At 45.2% G+C, this 16,066-nt stretch overlaps 1 protein-coding gene across 9 annotated transcripts in view; it reads right to left on the reverse strand.

Annotated features, from left to right (window-relative positions):
- PHKB (phosphorylase kinase regulatory subunit beta) overlaps nt 1-16,066 on the reverse strand; it is a 141,253-nt gene that overhangs the window by 35,532 nt on the left and 89,655 nt on the right. For all 9 annotated transcript variants that reach the window (XM_048516168.1, XM_048516172.1, XM_048516169.1 and 6 more), the window contains 8 exons: nt 15,716-15,809; nt 13,017-13,100; nt 11,969-12,073; nt 9,639-9,721; nt 9,467-9,557; nt 3,612-3,673; nt 3,292-3,454; nt 2,460-2,541 (listed from right to left, as the gene is read on the reverse strand). In XM_048516168.1, coding sequence (XP_048372125.1) covers nt 2,460-2,541; nt 3,292-3,454; nt 3,612-3,673; nt 9,467-9,557; nt 9,639-9,721; nt 11,969-12,073; nt 13,017-13,100; nt 15,716-15,809 — 764 coding nt within the window. The remainder of the gene's footprint in view (nt 1-2,459; nt 2,542-3,291; nt 3,455-3,611; nt 3,674-9,466; nt 9,558-9,638; nt 9,722-11,968; nt 12,074-13,016; nt 13,101-15,715; nt 15,810-16,066) is intronic.

Here is a 16,066-nt window from a genome sequence, read left to right on the forward strand (position 1 = left end):
GCTTCGGTGCCAGAAAACTTTGGGTTGGCTGTCCGTATTGGGACTTTCAAAAACGCTTGTGGTGCCAGAGGCGACCGTATGGGTGGGCCACCGGCAGGCTAATTTTGTGCATTGGGGCTAGCTTAAAAGCTCGCCGCGAGCTACAAGCTGCTGCGGTGCAGGCGCCGCCAGAGGCTGCTCCTCTGCTTATGCACTGCTGGCGTACTCGCTTCCCAGATCACATACTGCGCTGGGTTTAAAAGCATGCGAAGCATGATTTCCAGTCATTCCTCCGGAACCATTAGGTGGTTCCTACACGTTTCCAACATGCCTTCCTCACATAGGCTGGTGATTCCTACGCCCGCATTGCTTTGGCGGAGCTCAGTGAGGATATAGCTTGGCATACGTACTGCATTAAACTGCAATGCCATCCTCCCTCGTATCTGTGAATGGACGGGCACAATGCGAGAATATATCGGCATCGCTCTTCCGTCAGGGCTTTCTTTGCAGATCGTATAATACTTCCGCGAGATTTGAAACCCGCCATTACGCGGGCGCTGACGGAGGTGCAGTGGCTTCGAAAAATGAAGGCGGAGCAAGGGAGGGGGTGGCTGGGCCGCGTATAATTTGAAAATGGGCGGAGGAGCAAGTAAGCAGAAGGAGGACAGGCGCCCAATTTAGTGGATAGAGAAAATCTCGCTGGAAATTGAAGGTGAAAGATCGAAGCGAGGGCGCTCACAGCAAGTGGAGCTCATAGGTTCGCAGGCTGATGGGCTTACATAACATTGTTCCCACTGGCCAGAAGTAGTGACATCGGCGCTACGAGGCTCTGTGCTAAGAGGCGCCTCGATGTTTTCCCAGTCCCTTAAGATTCAATGTTCCCCCTCTGGGTACCATGGACACTGAGTCAATCTCCTTCAACCAATTTGCGCAGCTCCCTTTCACGGGGACCTTGCTGCAGATTTAACGCTTTCAGTTCGCTAACGGTTTGTCATAAGGCCCTGCTTTTGCAAGCCCTCCCCATATTCACCGGGTGTTCCGTTGGCCGACGAAAGAGTGTCCAGGACGCAGAAACCCTGGATGCTACCGATTCAGAGGACAGCGATAATGTAAACCGTGGTCCCTGGATGCATCCGCCGGACTTCGGTATCGCCCCTTCCCAGGCGACGGTGAAAGCAGGGTGGGAGGTTCGAGGATTCCCCGGTTTCGCACCAGCTTGTAGTCATCCCCGCAGGTCGCCGCTAAGGAATAGGCGGTGACGCTGAGGAGGTTTCATCTGCGGAGAGCCGCCAGCAACAGGAAGCGATTTCGCGATCCTGGACAATCCTGCCCTGTGCTGGTCTCTGGCACCTTTATTAGGGTTTCATTGTGGGCGGTAAAGGGAGGTGGGTAGGGATGAGCTGGAGACCGGGAGACCTTGGAGATCATCATGTGATGCATGATTCACCTGGCTACGTATGAGAGGAGCGCTTTGTTTCCACCCTCACCTGGGGCAAGACCATTGTCCCCGCGCTCGTGACGGTTTCAGACAGTTCATGACCCGTGGACTCATAGGGATGAGGGCGGGGGTGCGTAAGCGACTCAGAAGGTCAGAGGTCCGCTAAGGCCCCAACGTTCTACCACGGTGCTGCTGGGTCAGCAGTGCATTACTACACGCAATTATATATTTTAAGTAAAATACAACTCTTTCTAGCTGTTGGTAAGGCGTTTCATCCCTCAAGCAAAATATTTTTGGAATACTGAAGGCAGAAGAAGCACAAATCAGCTCTTCTTCAGAACTGTCATGTGAATTTATTTGAAGAAATAGTTACAAAAAAATTAGCAATGCGGTTTATCTTACTTGATTACCAATACGTTCTGCATGCCTTAAAGAAACACGTTAACGGAGCAGGGCTCCCTAAGCAGCATATACATCGGCCAAAAATGGGAAAGCCCGGCTTGTATTAGGGCTCCACATTTATTTTATTTGGACAGATATTCTTGGAGAAAATTGCATCTCAAAACATGCACAGACTGCATTTTGCAAAATTCAGTCAATTTAGGGAGTGTTTGAGACCCATTGATTGAATCCTCCCTCCCCCTTTCTTGTGTTTCTTCAAAGGATTCAGGTTTTTTTCCTTTTAACATTACTAGGCCCCTACAAGATATATTTGCATATAAAGCAATTTGTATGTTCCACAGCCCAGGACAGTCCAAGGCAATAAATTGGCCTTCCAGCTTCACCTTACTATAGCAGACAGAACCTACTTACCCTCAAAGGACGTGCTTAGAATTATAAGCAGGGGGCATATGACAAGCAAACAATGAAGAAGAGTTAATACGTTTAACGGTTCACTCCACTCTGCTGTGCGCAAACGCGTGTTGCCCATTTAAAAGAGAAAGTGCGCTAATGGAGAGGGAAATAGCAACACGACTTCTAATGTGCATGCCCATTATTCATGTTCATCAATAGGTGTGCAAACATGCCTCCGGTAACATACCTTCCTTGGTGATGAAATTTGGGCCTTCCCGTTTGAGCAAAATGTTCAGCAGAATCGCTTGGCTGGCTAGGCAGCTGCAGTCCTGATGAGGGAAAGGCATCAAGTGTCATTAACCAGTGGGGAAATGCTATTTCTGACAAGCTCGAGCATAGCTTGAGCACAGCATTGGTTTTCATAGAGATATGTACGCACCACATGTTATTTTTAAATCTCTACTGTAGCCTTGGACGCCACCTTGGAATCCCACATAAAGAAAGGAAATGCCCGTGTGGCATGGATTCTGTGGAAACAGTATCTCATATGCTGTTGAATTGTCCTTTTTATGAGATAGGTAGGAAGAAGCACATAATCCCCTTCCTGCATGGAAGCGAAGGCATTACAGATAAACAGAAGGTTAAACATCTTTTAAACAGCCACAACTACGAGCTGTTGGAAGCGGTGGCTAAATTTTAAAATGGTGTTATTTTAACTCGTCAGAAGTTGTAAAGTTGAAAAGGCTGTTATTATCTTGCTAAGTTAATCTTAAACTATTTATAAGCCACTAAAGGTATTCGAAATCAAATCGAAATTTCTACTGAATTTCCTATGGTGTCAGGGTTTGGCTGAAATTGGCAGATGCACTATAAAAATTGAAGGTAGAAGTACAATTGTAAACCTGCCATCTTCCTTAGACATCAATCGTGTCCGACCCACAATACGAGCACATTTGAAACTCATTTTTACCCGTGAGCATCCAGCACCTTGCAAATATAATGCCTCAATATTGTTATGGGTTGGGGATATTGTGCCTCAAGGGAGGGAGAAAGGACTTCAGTTTCTCCTACATACTTACGTTCAGTTTCTGAAGAATCTCAAAAGTCGATCTGTTTTTCCAGTCATTCACGCTGATATCTGGCTGTTGTTCCAACTCGGTAACGTTTGGTGTGCTGGTCTGTCTCTTGACTTTTGAATGTTTCGGAAGATCGAGCTCTTCGAAGCTCTTGAACTCTGGAGGCCTGCAGAAAGGGACGATCGAAATTTCCAAAATCCATGGCTTGCTTCAACGATCAAGCTTTGCAATTTGATTTTAAACTAAGGGGGGGGGGGTTACATCTACAGGGAAAAGCTCATCTCATTCTTTTTTCTTCAAAAATTGATTCCAAGTATACATACTCATCTGTTTCACTGATTCTTAAGAAGTCCAGTTGTTCAACCACTGCTCCAGCAATTAATGTCTGAAATGGGGTGGGGAGGAAAGGGAAACAGGACAGGAAATAGACATAGCAATAATATTCAATACCGGATGATCCTGGATGAATGAATATAGGACCTAAGCTTCTCCACATACACCAGATACACCACAAAATGCTAGCAAAAACAGCCTGGTGGTATCAGATGGGGAATGGGAGTTCTAGATTCTGCAGGCTGACCTTCTGAGTGACTTTCTGGCCAGCATCTTCCTCCTTCCCATGTGGCAAAGATGCTCTAAAATTCCCATTTAGAATTTCTCCATTAATTTCAGGGGGGGGGGGGAAATGATGCAGTGCGGTGCTTGAACTTTCCTATCCCAGCCTGCTGTGCCCTTGCCCTCAAATTGTGCCCATGCCCCCAACCAATGGACAGCAACGGAACATGGAGACAATGCAGGAGTTCCAAAGAACTGTGACTAGCCCAAGGTCACCCAGCAGGAATGTAGGAGGGCGGAAACACATCAGAGAAGCCTCTGCCACTCAGGTGGAGGAGTGGGGAATCAAACCCGGTCCTCCAGATTAGAATCCACCTGCTCTTCACCGCTGCGCCACGCTGGTCACCACATTGACTCTTCCTGAAAATCGGAATGATTACTGCATGCCTCCAAAATGTGGGGATGAGCCCAGACATGTTTATGGGTGAAAACAGTGGAGCAAGGATCTCTGTCCACCAAGATGGATTTACTGGCGTGCCGCGTGGTTTCCAGGCTGTATGGCTGTGTTCTAGTAGCGTTTTCTCCTGACGTTTCGCCTGTGTCTGTGGCTGGCATCTTCAGAGGATGCTTCCTGAAATCCTTCGATGAAGGATTTGTATGAGGAAAGGAGATGAGATTAAGGGAACAGAAAACTTTGGGTATGTTGCCTCTACAAAAGGAATAAAGAGTCAAGGCCATCTTTGATGTATCAGATCTATTCTCTGACTCAGAATGTTCTAAGGCATTCTTTTAAGAGAACCAGTATTTGTTGTGTTAAAAAGCTTTCAGACCTGGGAATGACAACCAGCATTTCATGACTACTTTTTAAGCCTTTACCTCAGATCCTTCTTCCTTTAGAAATGCTAAGACTTTTGTAATTCTCCAAGGAGCCTGGTTTCCAGGCTGTATGGCTGTGTTCTAGTAGCGTTTTCTCCTGACGTTTTGCCTGTGTCTGTGGCTGGCCTCTTCAGAGGATGCTGGCCACAGAAGATGGATCTATTTTAAATAATTCACTGGCGATAAGATCTGCTCCAGGGGTCTTCCCTGAGCAAAGGCGATGGATTAAGCCTTCAACCGTAGAAAGGGAAAACAAGGCTCCAAATCCTGCTTACACAAAGATAGGGTTTCTCTGAGAAAAAGGGAACCCTGTTTTCCAGCCAAGGTATAACTTTATCCCGGAAATCAAGATTAACATTCCATATCCCTGGGAAGATGCTCTCTATTTTTTTCCCCCTTCTAACAATATGCTGTGTTACAGACAGCAAAACAGAGATCGATGGCTTTATCGGGCTGCCTTTGATCCAGCTTTCTCTCTTCTCTCCTCCCCTTCCAGCTGAATTCTTTCCACAAATATTTATGTTCTGTGGCAGGTGCTGCCAGCTTTTATTAATATTTTATTAAGTGAGCATTCACTGCTGTTAATTCGACGAATGTGCATATAAGATCCACGTGTAACTTTCAGGAAAAACGTATTACACTAAACCAACTGTAAAGTCTCCCCTTTTTATGAAAGGTTTTTTGCAGTAGCAAACAAATACAAGTACAGGGAAACTCTGAACTTATGTAGGGAAATTTATTTTGAACAATACAGTCACAGCTATTGGGGGGGCGGGTACTTGCTCGGTTTTTAGCGCCGATGTTGCCTTTCTGTGTCGAACCTGCATAATCCCTCTAAGCACAAATTATGATAAAAGAATTATAGGATGCAAATGTGGAAATTATTACAGCTAGGCAAGGGAACCTTTATACATCTGCAGCTAAAATGCATGTAAATGTTTTTTATGCAAATCGTTCAAGGAAAGATTATGCCGTTCTTCCATGAATTAACATCTAGAAGTCTCTTGTCATCTGCATAGAAATGCATACAGATGCACATACCGTAACTAAATTATGACCGTGCTATATTTATTCCTTTAATTGATAAATGCATTATCGGCATTTCACCATCTCAGTATTTCAGCTTGCCCTCCTCACTTTAATGAAATGGACAATATCCAAACGCTGATTAATTTAGAGGAGGAATAATTTAGGAAATCAGTGTTTTAAAATTAGCAAATGGGAAAGCAGTGTTATTAAAACTGGAGAAATTTACAATACAATCCTAAGCAGATTTACACCCTTCTGACTCCACTGAAGCGAACGGGCTCCAAAGGGTGTAACTCTGTGTAAGACTGTGCTGTTAGTGTGCGCAGACGGTGGGGTTTTAGTAGTATACACTGTGGAGCTTGCAAACATAAAACCGTGCAACAATATAATTAAGTGTATTGTTGAAGGCTTTCACGGCCGGAATCACTGGGGTACTGTGTGGTTTCCGGGCTGTATGGCCGTGTACTAGCAGCATTCTCTCCTGACGTTTCGCCTGCATCTGTGGCTGGCATCTTCAGAGGATCTGATCCTTTCCTACTATCCTTTCCTACTATCCTACTACTGATCCTTTCCAACTATCAGATCCTCTGAAGATGCCAGCCACAGACGCAGGCGAAATGTCAGGAGAGAATGCTGCTAGAACACGGCCATACAGCCCGGAAACCACACAGCACCCCAATACAGTTAAGCACTTCTATGGCAGACAACAAAGTCTATTGTGCAAATTTCTGTACAGGGTGAGGTACAGAAATGTTAAACATATCCCGCTATGACAGACAGTGTAAAGCTGTTGTATTGGTGTGGCCCAGTGTAGCTACAGGAAATTGGCCTTCTGCCTTAATAGAGAAATCTCTACCCGTTGAACACATGAAGCTGCCTTTATTTAGTCATTGGATTTATGGTCCCAAGGGCTTGGGGCATCTCACAACGACCAACTTATACAACAATAACATCACCTGTACAATTTAATGAATTCTTGGAAATTCTTCAGTTTTCTGGTGCCCTAAAACCAGTAGATAGACTGGAGGTTGGGAACATAACAGGGGCAAAAGGATCGCAAAAGAGTTCCTCAAAGGAAAATGAGGGAATGGGTCAAAGGAAATAGAGAAGGAAAGGAGGGGAAGAGAAGGGAGATCACGTGAAGAATTTGAGAGTCAGACATTGACAATGTTAAGAGTTTGAGAGTCAGACATTGAAAATGTTAAGAGTTTGAGTGTCAGACATTGAGATGGAACCATGATAAAGGGAATATGCATGGAAGAGTAGATGCACTTGCAACTGAAGGCGGTGGCCCCATAAGTTAAGCACTGCCCAGTGATCTATCAATAAAAGGGAAGCGAAGCTCCTGAACGAATGGGTTTTGTGAACAGCCAGCAGCAAGGAAGAAGTTTTGGACTATGGTTTTGGATCACAGTCTGATCCTGGATACTGGTGTGCAACCAGTTTTTCCGAAGGCAATGAAGCAGAACGCTTTGGGCCCAACTCCAACAGTTTCTACTGCAGCATGTGCCTCTGAGTAAAGTGCTGTCAAATCTCAGCTGACTTATATTGATCCCATAAAGTTTTCAAGGCAAGTGATCAAGAGGAGGTGGTTTCCCGCCGCCTCCCTCCGTAAAGTCTTCCTTGGTGGTCTCCCATCCGAATACAGACCCGGCTTAGCTTCCAAGAACTGACGAGATCAGACTGCATTATATCTTCCCACTTCCCCGACAGCAGCTTACTGTAGGAAATATTTGTTGCCAGCGACTGCGGCATGCCACTGGCAGTAGTTATTGATCTTCCCCGAGATGTAAAAAGGCAATATGGTGAAACAGCTGGTTCTGTTCACAGCACCCCAAAAGCTCAAAGCAGGATAGAGATCTTGATAAAGGCTAGTCCAATGCCAATCTTGCTTTAAATGTTGTTAAAAGAAAAACGAAGCACTTTTTTTTTGAAGTTAACACCCTTCATGAATAAGGCATACAACATAAACAGCAACGACTGTGAGAGAGATAAAACATTCTTCTAAAACGCTTATTAATTATTAAGCAAATCTTAGTGGAGAGGAGTGTGGAGAACAACTGTCCTCTAAGGACTCCAAAATAGCTCAGCTTTAAACAAAACTGCACAAGGGCATGCTTTGGGAGAGGACGTCTGAGGGAATTCCCACATGACAGCCTATCTTTTTAATCAGATAAAGTATAGCGTAAAAAAATATGTGCTCATTTCCCTCTGTGAGGGGGGAAAGTTTTTGAAAACCCCCACAAATATCTTACTGGGTTGTTGTTGTTGTTTTGTCAAAGCACGAGAAGAAGAAGAAGAAGAAGAAGAAGAAGAAGAAGAAGAAGAAGAAGAAGAAGAAGAAGAAGAAGAAGAAGAAGAAGAAGAAGAAGAAGAAGAAGAAGAAGAAGAAGAAGAAGAAGAAGAAGAAGAAGAAGAAGAAGAAGAAGAAGAAGAAGAAGAAGAAGAAAAAAGAAGAGGAAGAAGAAGAAAAAAGAAGAAGAAGAAGAATGAAGAAGAAGAAGAAAAAAAGAAGAAGAAAGAAGAAAGAAGAAAAAAAAGAAGAAGAAGAAGAAGAAGAAGAAGAAGAAGAAGAAGAAGAAGAAGAAGAAGAAGAAGAAGAAGAAGAAGAAGAAGAAGAAGAAGAAGAAGAAGAAGAAGAAGAAGAGTTGGAGTGGCCACATCCCTTGCCCAGTAAGTCTTGTTGGTTCCCACCTTGGAACAGTCTAGGGATGCCTGGTCCCTCCTGGTAACTGGCGGGGGACAGAGAGGACCTTTCAGCAGTGGGAATAGGCCTAGGCTGGAGTCACTTCAGATGCATGCTAGAAGTGATGTCACAGGTGACATGGGATGCTCTGGTATTTGGGCAAAACCTCTATGACAGAAGCCTTTTAAACCAAAGAGCTTTTGTCCGAATACTAGAGCTTCCTGCATCACCAGCAATGCTATGATGTCACTTCCAGTACACACCGGAAGCGACGTTGCCATGTCGCCAGCAATGTCTCGGAAATGCCAGCCTAGGCCTTCCCCCATTCCCCCGCCAGACAACTGATAGGCAGTGGGGGGCAGCAGTCAGGGGTGGGAGATTCCCTATCTGGCAGGCCTGAAACAACCACTGCTTCATGAGTGAGTAATGTCGAGCCCTGGATCTGTTACCAATATTGGACTCAGTGATTTCAATCAAAGTCTTTATTGACAGATGACATCATGGCCACCGAAGAAGCCAATTCTAAAGGCTGGTTTCTGAAACATTCTTTTATGCCCACCAATGTGCCCCCCTTCCTTCCATCCCCCGGAGATATCAAAGCAAAAGCCGTACAGAGCAGGAATGTGAGAGTCGCTACTTCTCAAGGCCACACGAAGGGCTATCAGTCCAACTGGCACTCAGGCGCAATCTACATTGCTACAGGTTACAAAACACAAAGGCGGCAGGAAACCGAAAGTAGAGAACACCCATTAGCATGACAGAAACCAGGATTCCTTTTGATGTCAGGTGTCCCACCTGACAGGTAAGCTGCAAGAGATGTAGGCCTCCTGCCAGGGATGAAAGTAAATGCAGCTCTTTTGGTTGATGGGAACTCCAAAAGCGACTCCCCGTGAGCAATGTGCTGCTGACCACTGAGGAGTTCAAGAAAACATACATGGACCTGACCTTCTCCAGTTTGTCTTTCTGACAATGCATTTGGTTCTTCACTTCCTACATTTGATTCCACAAGTATAAGCAAAACAGTCAACCTACCTGCAGTCTGTCGACATGAACCTTCACTCCTCCGACCTCTCCTTTCTTAAAGGCGGCCAGCATGTCCAGTATCGGATTGAACCTGCTTCCCCTGAGGATGCAAAAAACAAGGTTTGACGTTGCACACTTTATGACAGAAACAACTTGCGGTTTTGCACCTGAACGACCTCACCTTATATTGTCCTCCCGAATAAGCACCAGGAACAAGGGGCGGCCGTGCATTTTCCAGTACTGCTTAATGAATTGCAAAGCGTTCTATAGAAACATTAAAAACAAAGGTAAAAAATAGGAAGGGTAGGGTACATAAACTATGCTGAGTCCTGATGCACTTGCAAATGGGACAGGCGGGGTTATTAATAGCTTTTGGAAGGGGTCCGGGGTTGGCTCATTGGGGAAGGGTCTTGAGGATGATGTGGTAACGTGGCAACTGGACCCTGAGGAGAGGACTTTGCTAAATGGAAGCCTACCAGAGCAAGTCAACTGCACAAGCCCCGGGAAATCAATGGAAGTTATGCAGCGACGGCACCTGGCTTCTTGCTCCACCTTTAAGAGCCAGCAGACGCAGCACGGAAATCAGGAGAATGAAGAAGAAGAAGAAGAAGAAGAAGAAGAAGAAGAAGAAGAAGAAGAAGAGAGAGGAAGAGGAAGGAGGAAGAGAGAGAGAGTTTGGTTATATCCCCTTTCTCTCCTGTAGGAAGCTCCAAGGGGCTTACAATCTCCTTGCCCTTCCCCCCTCACAACAAACACCTAGAGAGGTGGGGTGGGAGGCTGAAAAAAAAACTCAGAAGCTGTGGTAGCCCAAGGTCCACCAGTTTGGCATGTGTTGGGGTGTGCAGGAGCCAATCTGAATAATGTGAACCAGTAGCCTCCACAACTCAGGTGGCAGAGCTGGGAATCAAGCCGGTTCCTCAGATTAGATACAGGCTCTTAACCTCCCTAGAAGCAGCAGATGCAACAGAATCAGGAGAATGAAGAAGAGAGAATGAAGAAGAAGAAGAAGAAGAAGAAGAAGAAGAAGAAGAAGAAGAAGAAGAAGAAGAAGAAGAAGAAGAAGAAGAAGAAGAAGAGGAAGAGGAAGAGGAAGAGGAAGAGGAAGAGGAAGAGGAAGAGGAAGAGGAAGAGGAAGAGGAGAAGAAGAGAAGAGTTTGGATTTATATCCCCCCTTTCTCTCCTGTAGGAGACTCAAAGGGGCTTACAATCTCCTTGCCCTTCCCCCCTCACAACAAACACCCTGAGAGGTGGGTGGGGCTGAGAGAGCTCCGAGAAGCTGTGACTAGCCCAAGGTCACCCAGCTGGCATGTGTGGGAGTGTGCAGGCCAATCTGAATGACCCAAATAAGCCTCCACAGCTCAGGTGGCAGAGCTGGGAATCAAACCCGGTTCCTCCAGATTAGATACACAAGCTCTTAACCTCCTAAGCCAGCAGATGCAGCACGGAAATCAGGAGAATGAAGAAGAAGAAGAAGAAGAAGAAGAAGAAGAAGAAGAAGAAGAAGAAGAAGAAGAAGAAGAAGAAGTAGAAGAAGAAGAAGAACAAGAAGAAGAACAAGAAGAAGAAGAAGAAGAAGAAGAAGAAGAGGAGGAGGAGGAGGAGGAGGAGTGGGAGGAGGAGGAGGAGGAGGAGGAGGAGTTTGGATTTATATCCCACCTTTCTCTCCTGTAAGGAGACTCAAGGTGGCTTACAAGCTCCTTTCTCTTCTTCTCCCCACAACAGAAACCTGATGAGGTAGGTGGGCCTGAGAGAGTTCTCAGATAACTGTGACTAGTCTAAGGTCATCCAGCAGGAATGTAGAAGTGTGGAAATTGGAGTGGGGAGCTGCATTTCATCTGCTTCTCTCCCATTATGGGGACCACAGAAGGCCAGGTTTAAGGAGTCCGTAACCACCCCATTGCATCATGGATTTTTATCTCTGAAGCTTACTTGTGCAATACCTGTTGCTGGCAGCACGTTCTGCCAGTTCAGCACCTTCCCTCCCGATACACCTCTCTTCATTTTTCAAGCATCTCTCTTACTGCACTTCCAGAGCTAATGCAATTAATTCTAAATTTAACAGTCATAAAACTTGTACTGGGTGACTATGAAATCCCACTTTCCTGTGATTTGTGTTGACATTTAACACCCGGTTGCATCCCTTTTATCAAGAATTATCCTCTCCTTTCGCACTAACCCTGCACCTCAGTTACTTAGGAGCGTCTGAAACACTGCCAGTTTCCTGCACTGAGTGCACCTTTGTGTAGGGGGAAAGGGCTCACGTAGACAGCGTTCAGCTTGGCTGGCAAGATTGCCAATGAGAAATGAGCTGCTAAGCTGTGAAGTGACATACGTGGCCTGATCCTGCGCATGTTTACTTAGAAGCAAGCCCACTGTGTTCCACAGGCTTATGCTCAAATATGTCTAGGATTGCAGCCATAGATTAAAAGTGCTAAGAACAGTGTCATTACTGAATAGAACACAGGGGCTCACAGTCTTTTGATCTACTGTCCAGGTATACATCCCATGTACCTTAATGTCATCAATAAGCATCATAACATCCTGGGACATGTAGAAATCACTCAGGTCAAAGATGATTGGGTAGCAAACCACAGTCTTTCCCAGGATTCGATAGATCTACAGAAAGGTAAGGAAACGTAAATCCATTTCTTTCACTGATAATCAGACCAGCTCTTACAGAATAGAAAAATCCTCATTCCGTTTTACCATTAAACACAGACTGATTGATTTAGCACTCAGATATCTCACTTTCCTCCTCAATGCAGCCCCAAAGTGGCTTGCAATATTCTCCCCTTCACAATTATATCCTCACTATGACTTTGTGAAGTAGGTTACACCAGTGGTGGAATTCAAATAATTTAACATCCAGTTCCGGTGGTGGAAATTCAAATAATTTAACAACTGATTGCTTACAAGTCCCAAAGTGGTGTGAACCTGCTGAATCCCACAACTGGGTTACACCTTGACTGGCCCGAGGTCACCCAGCAAGCTTCCCTGGCAGAAGGAGAATTCGAACTCTCATCTCTCAGTTCCCAGACTGATATTCTAACCCAGGGGTCTGCAACCTGCGGCTCTCCAGATGTTCATGGACTACAATTCCCATCAGCCCCTGCCAGCATGGCCAATTGGGGCTGATGGGATTTGTAGTCCATGGACATCTGGAGAGCCACACGTTGCAGACCCCTGTTCTAACCTCTACACCACACTGGTCACTAACAAGCCAGTCATGAATAAACACCACTTGAATTAACCATTTTAATTAATTATGCTCTTAAACACATTTAATATGGCATCGTAAAGATTAGCACATTTAATACGGCAGGAATTTTCACAGACAAAAAAACTAGTGCCATCATATGTATGAAAGCCACTGAGCTGTGGCATCAATGAAATAACTTATCCTCAGTGCATCTGAATTAAGCGTACGAGACATTTTTAAAATGAAAAAAGCAAACTCAAAGGACTCAAACTGCTGTCCACGATTACAGGACAATACAGTCATTGTCCAATATTTACAGTAACTGTAATGCATTCAGGATCAGTGATTCCGTGTAAGAACCTTTGATGTTCCGAGGCAGCCAATCGGCCGGTCAGGTCTTCCCGAGAGGCCCAGCTTGTAATTGATCCCCAGGTGGAAGTAAGCCTGCAAAACAGGACGGTACATTAATGCTAACGAAAGAGATGGTTAAATTCAATAATCAAACGACAGGCAGAAATAGGCAGTGGCTAGGATTGGGTAGCTGAGGAGCCAGAATTGTCGAAGCTTGCATTTCAGGTTTCATAGCAAGGAGAGACTCCTTTGAGCCAAACCAGGATATTTATGGCCTTTGAGAAAAGAGATGACAAGTGAAGGCGAACAGGAGGGAGGAAATGATCTGGAATACCCCAATATATTTATATATATATATCTTCCCAGCTTGCACTTTTTTGCACACACAAGATTGCCTCATTGAACACATTAACTCTTCGGGCGCTAGCCAAGATAATCCATCTGCTGCTTTCTGAGCCAAGCAGAACGCGGGGAAGCTTGGTCAACAGTTCTGCAGCACAGTGACCTTTTCAGAAACAAAAGGTCATTTTGCTGCAGGAGAGCTAGGAAAAGAACATTCCCCTTCCCCGCTGGGAAATTACGGAGCTGCTCGGATAAGAAAGAGAGCAAACGCACAGCCTAAGAGGATATTTTCGAGGATAACCTTAACTCCTGCTTGTAGAAGAAGCGGCAAAACCCAATAAAAATGATAGAGGGAAGGCAGCCAGCGAAGGAAATCTGGGTTGCCCCTTTGCCTTGCAAAGAAGTAATCCTGCTCTTTATTGTGCTGCCCATATGCTTTATAATAAGTGCTACTCGATTCACAAGCTTCGTAAGAGATGGGATAAAGAGTCAAAAAAAGCTACTTTAGGCATGACCGAGGGTTGGTGCGCATAAGCTGATATTTTTAGGCTCTGGCTCTATTCAGATGACACTCTGAAGACTGGAAATGTGTCACAGGCTCATGCCCTCTTCCTGTTCTCTTTTCCCGCCTCTTCTACTTCAGGACTCGGGTTCCGGTTCCGGCTGCCGTTCCGTGCGGCCGCTCCCTGATGAGCTCCTCCGCATTTTTACGATAAGTTTTTAAAAGTTCTTTTACCTCACTCACTTTTTATCTACTAGCACTTCCTTTTAATCTAAAATTGTTTTATCATTCTTGCTTAATGCTGGCGACATGCCGGTTGCACTCATTTGACTGGGCTCTGTGTTACTGGAGTCTTTTAAAAACTTTTAAACCTACTATCTTCTAGATATTATTGGCTTTTAATTTAGTTTAGCTTTAGTATATTTTAACTTTTAACAATTTTATTGCTGGGCTTGATACCAGTGTCCTTTTATTAGGTAACTAGAGTCTGTTCAACTTTTTAAAAAAAGGTTTAACATTTTTTTTTTATTTTTTTTAGTAACTGCTACTTCAGGACTGCTCTCACCAGAATTTGCATGGACGTCTGCATTAAATAATTGTCATGACCACTGATCTCCAAGCCCAGGTTTGCAAGCCACGGCTTTGCATAATGATTTGGATATAGATATTAATCGTGGTTTGCCCAACTTGGACGTTGTAGCAAATACTGGACAGAGGAAACCAAGAAATGGAGAAGGCAACTGGTCAAATCGAGGGGCGGGGGAGAGAAATGAGGGTTTTAGAGAACGGTTTCAGAGAATCAGAACTGGGTGTCTCAATTAGGTTCTTCTTTGAGCAGCAGAGCTCATATGGAAGCGATCTTTCAAACCCCTCTACATTTCAAGGACAGTTGGACACAGCATGGAGAGTAGCTGCTCTAGAAAACAACACATCAGTCTCCTTGGGAGCCTGGAATAGTCGCGTGGTTCTTTGGCACCTGGCTACCATAAATCACTTGGAGGAGCCGGGCAAAACCAGATGTAGTATCAATAAACAAACCCAGCTCCATGAGCTAAAGCACTGAAGTCTGAGCTAGAAAGCGGTCAGCAACAGCAAGGTTGCTCTAGTAAGAGAGAAGAATTTTTTTTTTAAATAAAAAATCAAAATTCTTCTTTATGCTCACAAATGCTACTAGATTTTTACACCGTGAGGTCAAGGCACAGCCCTCCCAAAAACGAGCAGCTGCTGAGTTTTTTGTCGCCAGAGATGGGCACTCCATTAGAGATGTGCATTTTCACTTAAGTTTACCTCAAGAGTGCCCATCTTTGGGCCTTTCCCCACTCGAAGCGATCCCCCCCATGCCGCGCGCCCGGGCATCCCCACGACCCCGCGCTCTGCGTGGGGTCATCAAAAGGCGCCGTTTTCTCTAGCGCCAGGAATGCCGTGTGCTGAGGGGGCGCGACCGCGGCAGTGTCGGGGCGGCTTCGCTGTGGCCGCCCCTGTCGTGGGGAGTGCCCGAGGACCCTGTGCTACTTGAAGAGAGTAGCGCGGGGCTTAAGGTAAGTGGGGAAAGGCCCTCTGGCATAAACCCGTATTAGAATATAGTCCCGAATACGAGATTTATCATTATTTTTTACGGCTGCTTTTGCCAAAACTATTACATTGTGCTGAACTGAACATGGTACTTTGATGCAAGAGCTTTCATAATTCATCAAATGACTCTCAAACAGATGTGGGGGAGAAAGGCTACGTAGGCACTGAACCCAAGCGGAGAATTCTACAACAAAGAAGGTCTGGCATACTGAGCCCTGTGGCGGAGGAATGCACAACCCTACTAACATCTTTTTCTGAGACAGACTACGGAAGAAGAGTAGGCGAACCTTACCTTCACAAGCTCCTGTTGGGCCCATATCTGGATGGGTTCAACCTGTTGGGGAGTCTGTGTCTGGATCCCATACGTGTTCAAGAAAACCTGTAGGCTGTTCGGAAAAATGAAACGTTGAGGGGATTCCATACCGTAAAGTCAGAGCCTGCTTCTAAACAGGGTCCTTGCACCGGTTGCTTGTGAAATTAAATAATGGAACCGACGACATGAGGTTTGTAATCAGGAAGGCTATCTACACTGAGGCTCTCAAGTGAACAACTGAGAGCGGCACAGAAAGAGAAAACAAGATCGCAAAGGGTGCTTTTGCAATATGCACTTCTCCCCAGAGGTTCTTGGAAGAGCTTAACTTTC

Source organism: Sphaerodactylus townsendi, linkage group LG14 (assembly GCF_021028975.2).
Source record: "Sphaerodactylus townsendi isolate TG3544 linkage group LG14, MPM_Stown_v2.3, whole genome shotgun sequence".
NCBI lineage: Eukaryota > Metazoa > Chordata > Lepidosauria > Squamata > Sphaerodactylidae > Sphaerodactylus > Sphaerodactylus townsendi.